Below are 14,700 nucleotides of genomic sequence, written 5' to 3' on the forward strand. Positions count from 1 at the left end.
CTAGCACATCCAGCTGGTAGCTGTGGGTGATGGTGCCATACTTGTTCTGTACAACACAGGTGTAGTTCCCACGGTCTGAGGGGACAGCACTCTCCATCACCAGGCTCCACTGCTGGTGCCTTAGCTGAGGGGGAGAGAGGGAGAAGCAGAGAGGGGGGAGGTAGACAGGGAAGGGGAAGGAAGAGGGGGAGGTAGACAGGGAAGGGGAAGGAAGAGGGGGAGGTAGATAGGGAAGGGGGAAGGAAGAGGGGGGAGGTAGATAGGGAAGGGGGAAGGAAGAGGGGGGAGGTAGACAGGGAAGGGGGAAGGAAGAGGGGGGAGGTAGACAGGGAAGGGGGAAGGCAGAGGGGGGAGGTAGATAGGGAAGGGGGGAGGTAGACAGGGAAGGGGGTGAGGCATGGTTATGGGTGTTCAAAATAACACTGTGGCTGAAAAACAAAAAGAAGAAAGAGAGGGTTGGCAAACATGGACAAGAGAGAGACAAGAGAGAGACAAGAGAGATACAAGAGAGAGACAGGAGAGAGACAAGAGAGAGACAGGAGAGAGACAAGAGAGAGAAGAGAGAGAGACAAGAGAGTGACAAGAGAGACAAAAGAGAGACAGGAGAGAGACAAGAGAGCGAAGAGAGAGAGACAAGAGAGAGACAAGAGAGAGACAGGAGAGAGACAGCAGAGAGACAAAAGAGAGACAAGAGAGAAACAAGAGAGAGAAGAGAGAGAGACAAGAGAGTGACAAGAGAGACAGGAGAGACAGGAGAGAGACACCAGAGAGACAAGACAGACAGGAGAGAGACAAGAGAGAGACAAGAGAGAGACAAGAGAGAGACAAGAGAGAGAAGAGAGAGAGACAAGAGAGTGACAAGAGAGAGACAAGAGAGACAAAAGAGAGACAATAGAGAGAAGAGAGCGAGACAAAAGAGAGAGACAAGAGAGAGACAAGAGAGAGACAGGAGAGAGACACCAGAGAGACAAGAGAGAGACAAGAGAGAAACAAGAGAGAGAAGAGAGAGAGACAAGAGATGACAAGAGAGAGACAGAAGAGACAGGAGAGAGACACCAGAGAGACAAGAGAGTGACAAGAGAGAGACAGGAGAGACAGGAGAGAGACAACAGAGAGACACCAGAGAGACAAGAGAGTGACAAGAGAGAAACAAGAGAGAGAAGAGAGAGAGACAAGAGAGTGACAAGAGAGACAGGAGAGACAGGAGAGAGACACCAGAGAGACAAGACAGACAGGAGAGAGACAAGAGAGAGACAAGAGAGAGACAAGAGAGAGACAAGAGAGAGAAGAGAGAGAGACAAGAGAGTGACAAGAGAGAGACAGGAGAGACAACAGAGAGACAAGAGAGAGACAAGAGAGACAAAAGAGAGACAATAGAGAGAAGAGAGCGAGACAAGAGAGAGACAAGAGAGAGACAAGAGAGAGACAGGAGAGAGACACCAGAGAGACAAGAGAGAGACAAGAGAGAAACAAGAGAGAGAAGAGAGAGACAAGAGATGACAAGAGAGAGACAGAAGAGACAGGAGAGAGACACCAGAGAGACAAGAGAGTGACAAGAGAGAGACAGGAGAGACAGGAGAGAGACAACAGAGAGACACCAGAGAGACAAGAGAGTGACAAGAGAGAGACAGGAGAGACAGGAGAGAGACAACAGAGAGACACCAGAGAGAAGTGAGAGAGACAAGAGAGAGACAGGAGAGAGACAAGAGAGACAAGAGAGAGACAAGAGAGAGACAAGAGAGAGACAGGAGAGTGACAAGAGAGCAAAGAGAGAGAGACAAGAGAGAGACAAGAGAGAGACAGGAGAGAGACAGCAGAGAGACAAAAGAGAGACAAGAGTGAAACAAGAGAGAGAAGAGAGAGAGACAAGAGAGTGACAAGAGAGACAGGAGAGACAGGAGAGAGACACCAGAGAGACAAGACAGACAGGAGAGAGACAAGAGAGAGACAAGAGAGAGACAAGAGAGAGACAAGAGAGAGACAGGAGAGAGACAAGAGAGAGAAGAGAGAGAGACAAGAGAGTGACAAGAGAGCGACAGGAGAGACAACAGAGAGACAAGAGAGAGACAAGAGAGACACAAGAGAGAGACAAAAGAGAGAGAAGAGAGAGAGACAAGAGAGAGACAAGAGAGAGACAAGAGAGAGACAGGAGAGAGACACCAGAGAGACAAGAGAGAGACAAGAGAGAAACAAGAGAGAGAAGAGAGAGAAAGACAAGAGAGTGACAAGAGAGAGAGACAGAAGAGACAGGAGAGAGACACCAGAGAGACAAGAGAGTGACAAGAGAGAGACAGGAGAGACAGGAGAGAGACAACAGAGAGACACCAGAGAGACAAGAGAGTGACAAGAGAGAGACGGGAGAGACAGGAGAGAGACAACAGAGAGACAACAGAGAGACAAGAGAGAGAAAAGAGAGAGACAAGATAGAGACAAGAGAGAGACAAGAGAGAGACAAGAGAGAGACAAGAGAGAGACAAGAGAGACAAGAGAGAGACACAAGGGGGAGACAAGAGAGAGACAAGAGAGAGACAAGAGAGAGACAGGGACAGGAGAGACAGAGACAAGAGAGAGACAAGAGAGACACAAGAGAGAGACAAGAGAGAGACAGGAGGGAGACAGAGACAGGAGAGAGATATGAGAGAGACAGGAGAGAGACAGAGTCAGGAGAGAGACAGGAGAGAGAGAAGAGAGACAGAGACATGAGTCTGGTATTTGAGTAGATTATAACTAGACAGAAACAGCCAGAGGGGGAATATAGAATAGAGAGAGAGAGAAATAAAGAGGGGTAATGTCCTGTTGTGACTGGTCTCCTGAAGGCAGAGATGACAGCTCAGTGGAAACATGATGATAATATATAACACACTACTCTGGGTAAAACCATTTAACCCCTACTCTGGGTAGAACCATTGAACCCCTACTCTGGGTAGAACCATTTAATCCCTACTCTGGGTAGAACCATTTAACCCCTACTCTGGGTAGAACCATTGAACCCCTACTCTGGGTAGAACCGTTTAACCCCTTCTCTGGGTAGAACCATTTAACCCCTACTCTGGGTAGAACCATTTAAACCCTACTCTGGGTAGAACCATTTAACCCCTACTCTGGGTAGAACCATTTAAACCCTACTCTGGGTAAAACCATTTAAACCCTACTCTGGGTAGAACCATTTAAACCCTACTCCGGGTAGAACCATTTAATCCCTACTCTGGGTAGAACCATTTAAACCCTACTCTGAGTAGAACCATTTAAACCCTACTCTGGGTAGAACCATTTAACCCCCTACTCTGGGTAGAACCATTGAACCCTTACTCTGGGTAGAACCATTTAACCCCTACTCTGGGTAGAATCGTATAACATCTACTCTGGGAATAACCATTTAACCCCTACTCTGGGTAGAACCATTTAAACCCTACTCTGGGTAGAACCATTTAAACCCTACTCTGGGTAGAACCATTTAAACCCTACTCTGGGTAGAACCGTTTAACCCCTACTCTGGGTAGAACCATTTAAACCATACTCTGGGTAGAACCATTTAACCCCTACTCTGGGTTGAACCATTTAACCCCTACTCTGGGTAGAACCATTTAAACCCTACTCTGGGTTGAACCATTTAAACCCTACTCTGGGTTGAACTGTTTAAACCCTACTCTGGGTTGAACTGTTTAAACCCTAATCTGGGTAGAACCATTTAAACCCTACTCTGGGTAGAACCATTTAAACCCTACTCTGGGTAGAACCATTTAAACCCTACTCTGGGTAGAACCATTGAACCCCTACTCTGGGTAGAACCATTTAAACCCTACTCTGGGTAGAACCGTTTAACCCCTACTGTAGACTGGGTAACACTAGGGAGATAGATCACCTCGCCAGTCAGTCATTTATAGTTCTGTAATTGTGGAGAAGAATGCTCTGTCTCTCTTCCCACTCTCCATATCTCCTCCCCCCCTCTCTCTCTCTCTCTCTCTCTCTCTCTCTCTCTCTCTCTCTCTCTCTCTCTCTCTCTCTCTCTCTCTCTCTCGCTCTCGCTCTCTCTCTCTTTCTCTTGGAGGCCGGGGTGGAAAATAATGCACCAGTGTAAATATTATGGAGAGTGTTTTTTCTCAGTTGCATGGTAACAGAGCCCAGGCACAGTACAGGCTGGCAAATGTTTTTTGTACCCTGCTCCTCCCCAGACCCCCTCTATCCCCCCTCTACCCCACCCTCTACCCCCTCCCCAGACCCCCTCTACCCCACCTCCCCAGACCCCCTCTACCCCACCCTCTACCCCCTCCCCAGACCCCCCTCTCCCCCCTCCCCACCCCCCTCCCCCAGACCCCCTCTATCCCCCCCTCTACCCCACCCTCTACCCCCCTATCCCCAGACCCCCTCTACCCCCCCTCCCCCAGACCCCCTCTACCCCACCATCTACCCCCTATCCCCAGACCCCCTCTACCCCACCTCCCCAGACCCCCCTCTACCCCACCCTCTACCCCCCCTCCCCCAGACCCCCTCTACCCCCTCCCCAGACCCCCTCTACCCCACCCTCTACCCCCTATCCCCAGACCCCCTCTACCCCACCTCCCCAGACCCCCTCTACCCCACCCTCTACCCCACCTCCCCAGACCCCCTCTACCCCACCTCCCCAGACCCCCCTCTACCCCACCTCCCCAGACCCCCTCTACCCCACCTCCCCACCCCACCTCCCCAGACCCCCTCTACCCCACCTCCCCACCCCACCTCCCCAGACCCCCTCTACCCCACCTCCCACCCCACCTCCCCAGACCCCCTCTACCCCACCTCCCCACCCCACCTCCCCAGACCCCTCTACCCCACCCTCTACCCCCCTCCCCAGACCCCCTCTACCCCACCTCCCCACCCCACCTCCCCAGACCCCCTCTACCCCACCCTCTACCCCACCTCCCCAGACCCCCTCTACCCCACCTCCCCAGACCCCCTCTACCCCACCCTCTACCCCACCCTCTACCCCACCCTCTACCCCCCTCCCCAGACCCCCTCTACCCCACCTCCCCACCCCACCTCCCCCAGACCCCCTCTACCCCCACCTCCCCACCCCACCTCCCCCAGACCCCCTCTACCCCACCTCCCCAGACCCCCTCTACCCCACCTCCCCAGACCCCCTCTACCCCACCTCCCCAGACCCCCCCTACCCCCCTCTACCCCACCTCCCCAGACCCCCTCTACCCCACCTCCCCACCCCACCTCCCCAGACCCCCTCTACCCCACCCTCTACCCCACCTCCCCAGACCCCCTCTACCCCACCTCCCCAGACCCCCTCTACCCCCCCTCTACCCCACCTCCCCAGACCCCCTCTACCCCACCTCCCCACCCCACCTCCCCAGACCCCCTCTACCCCACCTCCCCACCCCACCTCCCCAGACCCCCTCTACCCCACCTCCCCAGACCCCCTCTACCCCACCTCCCCAGACCCCCTCTACCCCCCTCTACCCCACCTCCCCAGACCCCCTCTACCCCACCTCCCCACCCCACCTCCCCAGACCCCCTCTACCCCACCTCCCCCACCCCACCTCCCCAGACCCCCTCTACCCCACCTCCCCAGACCCCCTCTACCCCACCCTCTACCCCCCCTCTCCAGACCCCATCTTTTGCCATAGCCCCCCCCTCCAGGCCCCCTACCCCCTCTCCTGCCCCTGTCCCCCTCCTCTCTGCCTCAGCCCCCCTCTTCTCTCAAACATCCTCCCCTCTTCCCCCTGCCTTGCCCCTGCCACACCGCCAGCCCTCCCCCTCCTCCCTCCTCCCCCCTCCCAACAACCCCCCATGTGTGTGTGAGGAGTCAAACTGCAGTCAATGGCTCCTCTTATGCGGTAGATGAGTGAAGCCCTGTACCGTGGTAATGCTGTGCGTATGTGTTTGTGTGTGTGTATGTGAAGTGGGTAAAAGTCTCAGAAGAACCTCTCTTTGTATACCTTACCACCGTGTATTAAATACATATGCATCGGGCTCTCTAAAACAGCCCTGACTAAAACAGCCCTGACTAAAACAGCCCTGACTAAAATAATAATAATATGCCATTTAGCAGACGCTTTTATCCAAAGCGACTTACAGTCATGCGTGCATACATTTTTGTGTATGGGTGGTCCCGGGGATCGAACCCACTGCTTTGGCGTTACAAGCGCCGTGCTGTACCAGCTGAGCTACAGAGGACCACAACAGCCCTGACTAAAACAGCCCTGACTAAAAGAGTCCTGACTAAAACAGTCCTGACTAAAACAGCCCTGACTAAAACAGTCCTGACCACAACAGCCCTGACTAAAACAGCCCTGACTAAAACAGCCCTGACTAAAACAGTCCTGACCACAACAGCCCTGACTAAAACAGCCCTGACTAAAACAGTACTGACTAAAACAGCCCTGACTAAAACAGTCCTGACTAAAACAGCCCTGACTGAAACAGCCCTGACTAAAACAGCCCTGACTAAAACAGCCCTGACTAAAACAGCCCTGACTAAAACAGTCCTGACTAAAACAGTCCTGACTAAAACAGCCCTGACTAAAACAGCCCTGACTAAAACCGTCCTGACTAAAACAGTCCTGACTAAAACAGCCCTGACTAAAACAGCCCTGACTAAAACAGCCCTGACTAGAACAGCCCTGACTAAAGAGGCTATTGACTGAAAGTGTAGAAGTTCAGATTATACAAGGCAAAACAGATATATCAGCAACTAGAATGTCCTGAATGCTGTAATTTGCTATTTAGTTGTATTCTCTCTTCAGACTTCAGATCATATAAGTGGCTTGTGCAATGTGAGGATGCAACTTTTAGTGAACCAGGAGGCTGAGCGGTATTAATGTCCCCAACGTTATAATCCATTCAGCCAATCAACATCCAGATTCCACAGAGCATTAGCTGATTAAGCAGCTTCACTCTGAAGTCAGAGAGATTTAGAGTTTTACAGACCTGGCTGAGTGGTAAGCATAGCATGGGAATGAGAAGTGTAGGTCTGGTCATGACTACAGGAAACTCTGCTCTCTACCAGGAATATAGAAGTGTAGGTCTGGTCAGGACTACAGGAAACTCTGCTCTCTACCAGGAATATAGAAGTGTAGGTCTGGTCATGACTACAGGAAACTCTGCTCTCTACCAGGAATATAGAAGTGTAGGTCTGGTCATGACTACAGGAAACTCTGCTCTCTACCAGGTATATAGAAGTGTAGGTCTGGTCATGACTACAGGAAACTCTGCTCTCTACCAGGAATATAGAAGTGTAGGTCTGGTCAGGACTACAGGAAACTGCTCTCTACCAGGAATATAGAAGTGTAGGTCTGGTCAGGACTACAGGAAGCTCTGCTCTCTACCAGGAATATAGAAGTGTAGGTCTGGTCATGACTACAGGAAACTCTGCTCTCTACCAGGAATATAGAAGTGTAGGTCTGGTCAGGACTACAGGAAACTCTGCTCTCTACCAGGAATATAGAAGTGTAGGTCTGGTCAGGACTACAGGAAACTCTGCTCTCTACCAGGAATATAGAAGTGTAGGTCTGGTCAGGACTACAGGAAACTCTGCTCTCTACCAGGAATATAGAAGTGTAGGTCTGGTCAGGACTACAGGAAACTCTGCTCTCTACCAGGAATATAGAAGTGTAGGTCTGGTCAGGACTACAGGAAACTCTGCTCTCTACCAGGAATATAGAAGTGTAGGTCTGGTCAGGACTACAGGAAACTCTGCTCTCTTCCAGGAACATAGAAGTGTAGGTCTGGTCAGGACTACAGGAAACTCTGCTCTCTACCAGGAATATAGAAGTGTAGGTCTGGTCAGGACTACAGAAAACTCTGCTCTCTACCAGGAATATAGAAGTGTAGGTCTGGTCAGGACTACAGGAAACTCTGCTCTCTACCAGGAATATAGAAGTGTAGGTCTGGTCAGGACTACAGGAAACTCTGCTCTCTACCAGGAATATAGAAGTGTAGGTCTGGTCAGGACTACCGGAAACTATGCTCTCTACCAGGAATATAGAAGTGTAGGTCTGGTCAGGACTACAGGAAACTCTGCTCTCTACCAGGAATATAGAAGTGTAGGTCTGGTCAGGACTACCGGAAACTCTGCTCTCTACCAGGAATATAGAAGTGTAGGTCTGGTCAGGACTACAGGAAACTCTGCTTTCTACCAGGAATATAGAAGTGTAGGTCTGGTCAGGACTACAGGAAACTCTGCTCTCTACCAGGAACATAGAAGTGTAGGTCTGGTCAGGACTACCGGAAACTCTGCTTTCTACCAGGAACATAGAAGTTTAGGTCTGGTCAGGACTACAGGAAACTCTGCTCTTTACCAGGAATATAGAAGTTTAGGTCTGGTCATGACTACAGGAAACTCTGCTCTCTACCAGGAATATAGAAGTGTAGGTCTGGTCAGGACTACAGGAAACTCTGCTCTCTACCAGGTACAGACTACAGGAAACTCTGCTCTCTACCAGGAATATAGAAGTGTAGGTCTGGTCAGGACTACAGGAAACTCTGCTCTCTACCAGGAATATAGAAGTGTAGGTCTGGTCAGGACTACAGGAAACTCTGCTCTCTACCATGAATATAGAAGTGTAGGTCTGGTCAGGACTACAGGAAACTCTGCTCTCTACCAGGAATATAGAAGTGTAGGTCTGGTCAGGACTACATGAAACTCTGCTCTCTACCAGGAATATAGAAGTGTATGTCTGGTCAGGACTACAGGAAACTCTGCTCTCTACCAGGAATATAGAAGTGTAGGTCTGGTCAGGACTACAGGAAACTCTGCTCTCTACCAGGAATATAGAAGTGTAGGTCTGGTCAGGACTACAGGAAACTCTGCTCTCTACCAGGAATATAGAAGTGTAGGTCTGGTCAGGACTACAGGAAACTCTGCTCTCTACCAGGAATATAGAAGTGTAGGTCTGGTCAGGACTACATGAAACTCTGCTCTCTACCAGGAATATAGAAGTGTAGGTCTGGTCAGGACTACAGGAAACTCTGCTCTCTACCAGGAATATAGAAGTGTAGGTCTGGTCAGGACTACAGGAAACTCTGCTCTCTACCAGGAATATAGAAGTGAAGGTTTGGTCATGACTACAGGAAACTCTGCTCTCTACCAGGAATATAGAAGTGTAGGTCTGGTCAGGACTACAGGAAACTCTGCTCTCTACCAGGAATATAGAAGTGTAGGTTTGGTCAGGACTACAGGAAACTCTGCTCTCTACCAGGAATATAGAAGTGTAGGTCTGGTCAGGACTACAGGAAACTCTGCTCTCTAGCAGGAATATAGAAGTGTAGGTCTGGTCAGGACTACAGGAAACTCTGCTCTCTACCAGGAATATAGAAGTGTAGGTCTGGTCAGGACTACAGGAAACTCTGCTCTCTACCAGGAATATAGAAGTGTAGGTTTGGTCATGACTACAGGAAACTCTGCTCTCTACCAGGAATATAGAAGTGTAGGTCTGGTCAGGACTACAGGAAACTCTGCTCTCTACCATGAATATAGAAGTGTAGGTCTGGTCAGGACTACAGGAAACTCTGCTCTCTACCAGGAATATAGAAGTGTAGGTCTGGTCAGGACTACATGAAACTCTGCTCTCTACCAGGAATATAGAAGTGTAGGTCTGGTCAGGACTACAGGAAACTCTGCTCTCTACCAGGAATATAGAAGTGTAGGTCTGGTCAGGACTACAGGAAACTCTGCTCTCTACCAGGAATATAGAAGTGTAGGTCTGGTCAGGACTACAGGAAACTCTGCTCTCTACCAGGAATATAGAAGTGTAGGTCTGGTCAGGACTACAGGAAACTCTGCTCTCTACCAGGAATATAGAAGTGTAGGTCTGGTCAGGACTACATGAAACTCTGCTCTCTACCAGGAATATAGAAGTGTAGGTCTGGTCAGGACTACAGGAAACTCTGCTCTCTACCAGGAATATAGAAGTGTAGGTCTGGTCAGGACTACAGGAAACTCTGTTCTCTACCAGGAATATAGAAGTGTAGGTTTGGTCATGACTACAGGAAACTCTGCTCTCTACCAGGAATATAGAAGTGTAGGTCTGGTCAGGACTACAGGAAACTCTGCTCTCTACCAGGAATATAGAAGTGTAGGTTTGGTCAGGACTACAGGAAACTCTGCTCTCTACCAGGAATATAGAAGTGTAGGTCTGGTCAGGACTACAGGAAACTCTGCTCTCTACCAGGAATATAGAAGTGTAGGTCTGGTCAGGACTACAGGAAACTCTGCTCTCTACCAGGAATATAGAAGTGTAGGTCTGGTCAGGACTACAGGAAACTCTGCTCTCTACCATGAATATAGAAGTGTAGGTCTGGTCAGGACTAAAGGAAACTCTGCTCTCTACCAGGAATATAGAAGTGTAGGTCTGGTCAGGACTACATGAAACTCTGCTCTCTACCAGGAATATAGAAGTGTAGGTCTGGTCAGGACTACAGGAAACTCTGCTCTCTACCAGGAATATAGAAGTGTAGGTCTGGTCAGGACTACAGGAAACTCTGCTCTCTACCAGGAATATAGAAGTGTAGGTCTGGTCAGGACTACATGAAACTCTGCTCTCTATCAGGAATATAGAAGTGTAGGTCTGGTCAGGACTACAGGAAACTCTACTCTCTACCAGGAATATAGAAGTGTAGGTCTGGTCAGGACTACAGGAAACTCTGCTCTCTACCAGGAATATAGAAGTGTAGGTTTGGTCATGACTACAGGAAACTCTGCTCTCTACCAGGAATATAGAAGTGTAGGTCTGGTCAGGACTACAGGAAACTCTGCTCTCTACCAGGAATATAGAAGTGTAGGTTTGGTCAGGACTACAGGAAACTCTGCTCTCTACCAGGAATATAGAAGTGTAGGTCTGGTCAGGACTACAGGAAACTCTGCTCTCTACCAGGAATATAGAAGTGTAGGTCTGGTCAGGACTACAGGAAACTCTGCTCTCTACCAGGAATATAGAAGTGTAGGTCTGGTCAGGACTACAGGAAACTCTGCTCTCTACCAGGAATATAGAAGTGTAGGTCTGGTCAGGACTACAGGAAGCTCTGCTCTCTACCAGGAATATAGAAGTGTAGGTCTGGTCAGGACTACAGGAAACTCTGCTCTCTACCAGGAATATAGAAGTGTAGGTCTGGTCAGTACTACAGGAAACTCTGCTCTCTACCAGGAATATAGAAGTGTAGGTCTGGTCAGGACTACAGGAAACTCTGCTCTCTACCAGGAATATAGAAGTGTAGGTCTGGTCAGGACTACAGGAAACTCTGCTCTCTACCAGGAATATAGAAGTGTAGGTCTGGTCAGGACTACAGGAAACTCTGCTTTCTACCAGGAACATAGAAGTTTAGGTCTCGTCAGGACTACCGGAAACTCTGCTCTCTACCAGGAATATAGAAGTGTAGGTCTGGTCAGGACTACAGAAAACTCTGCTCTCTACCTGGAATATAGAAGTGTAGGTCTGGTCAGGACTACAGGAAACTCTGCTCTCTACCAGGAATATAGAAGTGTAGGTCTGGTCAGGACTACAGGAAACTCTGCTCTCTACCAGGAATATAGAAGTGTAGGTCTGGTCAGGACTACAGGAAACTCTGCTCTCTACCAGGAATATAGAAGTGTAGGTCTGGTCAGGACTACATGAAACGCTGCTCTCTACCAGGAATATAGAAGTGTAGGTCTGGTCAGGACTACAGGAAACTCTGCTCTCGACCAGGAATATAGAAGTGTAGGTCTGGTCAGGACTACAGGAAACTCTGCTCTCTACCAGGAATATAGAAGTGTAGGTCTGGTCAGGACTACAGGAAACTCTGCTCTCTACCAGGAATATAGAAGTGTAGGTCTGGTCAGGACTACAGGAAACTCTGCTCTCTACCAGGAATATAGAAGTGTAGGTCTGGTCAGGACTACAGGAAACTCTGCTCTCTACCAGGAATATAGAAGTGTAGGTTTGGTCAGGACTACAGGAAACTCTGCTCTCTACCAGGAATATAGAAGTGTAGGTCTGGTCAGGACTACAGGAAACTCTGCTCTCTACCAGGAATATAGAAGTGTAGGTCTGGTCAGGACTACAGGAAACTCTGCTCTCTACCAGGAATATAGAAGTGTAGGTCTGGTCAGGACTACAGGAAACTCTGCTCTCTACCAGGAATATAGAAGTGTAGGTCTGGTCAGGTCTACAGGAAACTCTGCTCTCTACCAGGAATATAGAAGTGTAGGTCTGGTCAGGACTACAGGAAACTCTGCTCTCTACCAGGAATATAGAAGTGTAGGTCTGGTCAGGACTACAGGAAACTCTGCTCTCTACCAGGAATATAGAAGTGTAGGTCTGGTCAGGACTACAGGAAACTCTGCTCTCTACCAGGAATATAGAAGTGTAGGTCTGGTCAGGACTACAGGAAACTCTGCTCTCTACCAGGAATATAGAAGTGTAGGTCTGGTCAGGACTACAGGAAACTCTGCTCTCTACCAGGAATATAGAAGTGTAGGTCTGGTCAGGACTACAGGAAACTCTGCTCTCTACCAGGAATATAGAAGTGTAGGTCTGGTCAGGACTACAGGAAACTCTGCTCTCTACCAGGAATATAGAAGTTTAGGTCTGGTCAGGACTACAGGAAACTCTGCTCTCTACCAGGAATATAGAAGTGTAGGTCTGGTCAGGACTACAGGAAACTCTGCTCTCTACCAGGAATATAGAAGTGTAGGTCTGGTCAGGACTACAGGAAACTCTGCTCTCTACCAGGAATATAGAAGTGTAGGTCTGGTCAGGACTACAGGAAACTCTGCTCTCTACCAGGAATATAGAAGTGTAGGTCTGGTCAGGACTACAGGAAACTCTGCTCTCTACCAGGAATATAGAAGTGTAGGTCTGGTCAGGACTACAGGAAACTCTGCTCTCTACCAGGAATATAGAAGTGTAGGTTTGGTCAGGACTACAGGAAACTCTGCTCTCTACCAGGAATATAGAAGTGTAGGTTTGGTCAGGACTACAGGAAACTCTGCTCTCTACCAGGAATATAGAAGTGTAGGTCTGGTCAGGACTACAGGAAACTCTGCTCTCTACCAGGAATATAGAAGTGTAGGTCTGGTCAGGACTACAGGAAACTCTGCTCTCTACCAGGAATATAGAAGTGTAGGTCTGGTCAGGACTACAGGGAAACTCTGCTCTCTACCAGGAATATAGAAGTGTAGGTTTGGTCATGACTACAGGAAACTCTGCTCTCTACCAGGAATATAGAAGTGTAGGTCTGGTCAGGACTACAGGAAACTCTGCTCTCTACCATGAATATAGAAGTGTAGGTCTGGTCAGGACTACAGGAAACTCTGCTCTCTACCAGGAATATAGAAGTGTAGGTCTGGTCAGGACTACATGAAACTCTGCTCTCTACCAGGAATATAGAAGTGTAGGTCTGGTCAGGACTACAGGAAACTCTGCTCTCTACCAGGAATATAGAAGTGTAGGTCTGGTCAGGACTACAGGAAACTCTGCTCTCTACCAGGAATATAGAAGTGTAGGTCTGGTCAGGACTACAGGAAACTCTGCTCTCTACCAGGAATATAGAAGTGTAGGTCTGGTCAGGACTACAGGAAACTCTGCTCTCTACCAGGAATATAGAAGTGTAGGTCTGGTCAGGACTACATGAAACTCTGCTCTCTACCAGGAATATAGAAGTGTAGGTCTGGTCAGGACTACAGGAAACTCTGCTCTCTACCAGGAATATAGAAGTGTAGGTCTGGTCAGGACTACATGAAACTCTGCTCTCTACCAGGAATATAGAAGTGTAGGTCTGGTCAGGACTACAGGAAACTCTGCTCTCGACCAGGAATATAGAAGTGTAGGTCTGGTCAGGACTACAGGAAACTCTGCTCTCTACCAGGAATATAGAAGTTTAGGTCTGGTCAGGACTACAGGAAACTCTGCTCTCTACCAGGAATATAGAAGTGTAGGTCTGGTCAGGACTACAGGAAACTCTGCTCTCTACCAGGAATATAGAAGTGTAGGTCTGGTCAGGACTACAGGAAACTCTGCTCTCTACCAGGAATATAGAAGTGTAGGTCTGGTCAGGACTACAGGAAACTCTGCTCTCTACCAGGAATATAGAAGTGTATGTTTGGTCAGGACTACTGGAAACTCTGCTCTCTACCAGGAATATAGAAGTGTAGGTCTGGTCAGGACTACAGGAAACTCTGCTCTCTACCAGGAATATAGAAGTGTAGGTCTGGTCAGGACTACAGGAAACTCTGCTCTCTACCAGGAATATAGAAGTGTAGGTCTGGTCAGGACTACAGGAAACTCTGCTCTCTACCAGGAATATAGAAGTGTAGGTCTGGTCAGGTCTACAGGAAACTCTGCTCTCTACCAGGAATATAGAAGTGTAGGTCTGGTCAGGACTACAGGAAACTCTGCTCTCTACCAGGAATATAGAAGTGTAGGTCTGGTCAGGACTACAGGAAACTCTGCTCTCTACCAGGAATATAGAAGTGTAGGTCTGGTCAGGACTACAGGAAACTCTGCTCTCTACCAGGAATATAGAAGTGTAGGTTTGGTCATGACTACAGGAAACTCTGCTCTCTACCAGGAATATAGAAGTTTAGGTCTGGTCAGTACTACAGGAAACTCTGCTCTCTACCAGGAATATAGAAGTTTAGGTCTGGTCAGTACTACAGGAAACTCTGCTCTCTACCAGGAATATAGAAGTGTAGGTCTGGTCAGGACTACAGGAAACTTTGCTCTCTACCAGGAATAT

At 48.9% G+C, this 14,700-nt stretch overlaps 1 protein-coding gene across 1 annotated transcript in view; it reads right to left on the bottom strand.

Moving 5' to 3' along the window:
- The window catches only part of fgfr3 (fibroblast growth factor receptor 3), a 223,313-nt gene that overhangs the window by 48,029 nt on the left and 160,584 nt on the right, over window positions 1-14,700 (bottom strand). Inside the window, exon 6 of the mRNA XM_041869152.2 lies at window positions 1-124. Within this exon, the coding sequence (XP_041725086.1) occupies window positions 1-124 (124 nt within the window). The remainder of the gene's footprint in view (window positions 125-14,700) is intronic.

The sequence above is a fragment of the Coregonus clupeaformis genome, unplaced genomic scaffold (genome assembly GCF_020615455.1).
Source record: "Coregonus clupeaformis isolate EN_2021a unplaced genomic scaffold, ASM2061545v1 scaf0060, whole genome shotgun sequence".
In the NCBI taxonomy this organism is placed as follows: Eukaryota; Metazoa; Chordata; class Actinopteri; order Salmoniformes; family Salmonidae; genus Coregonus; species Coregonus clupeaformis.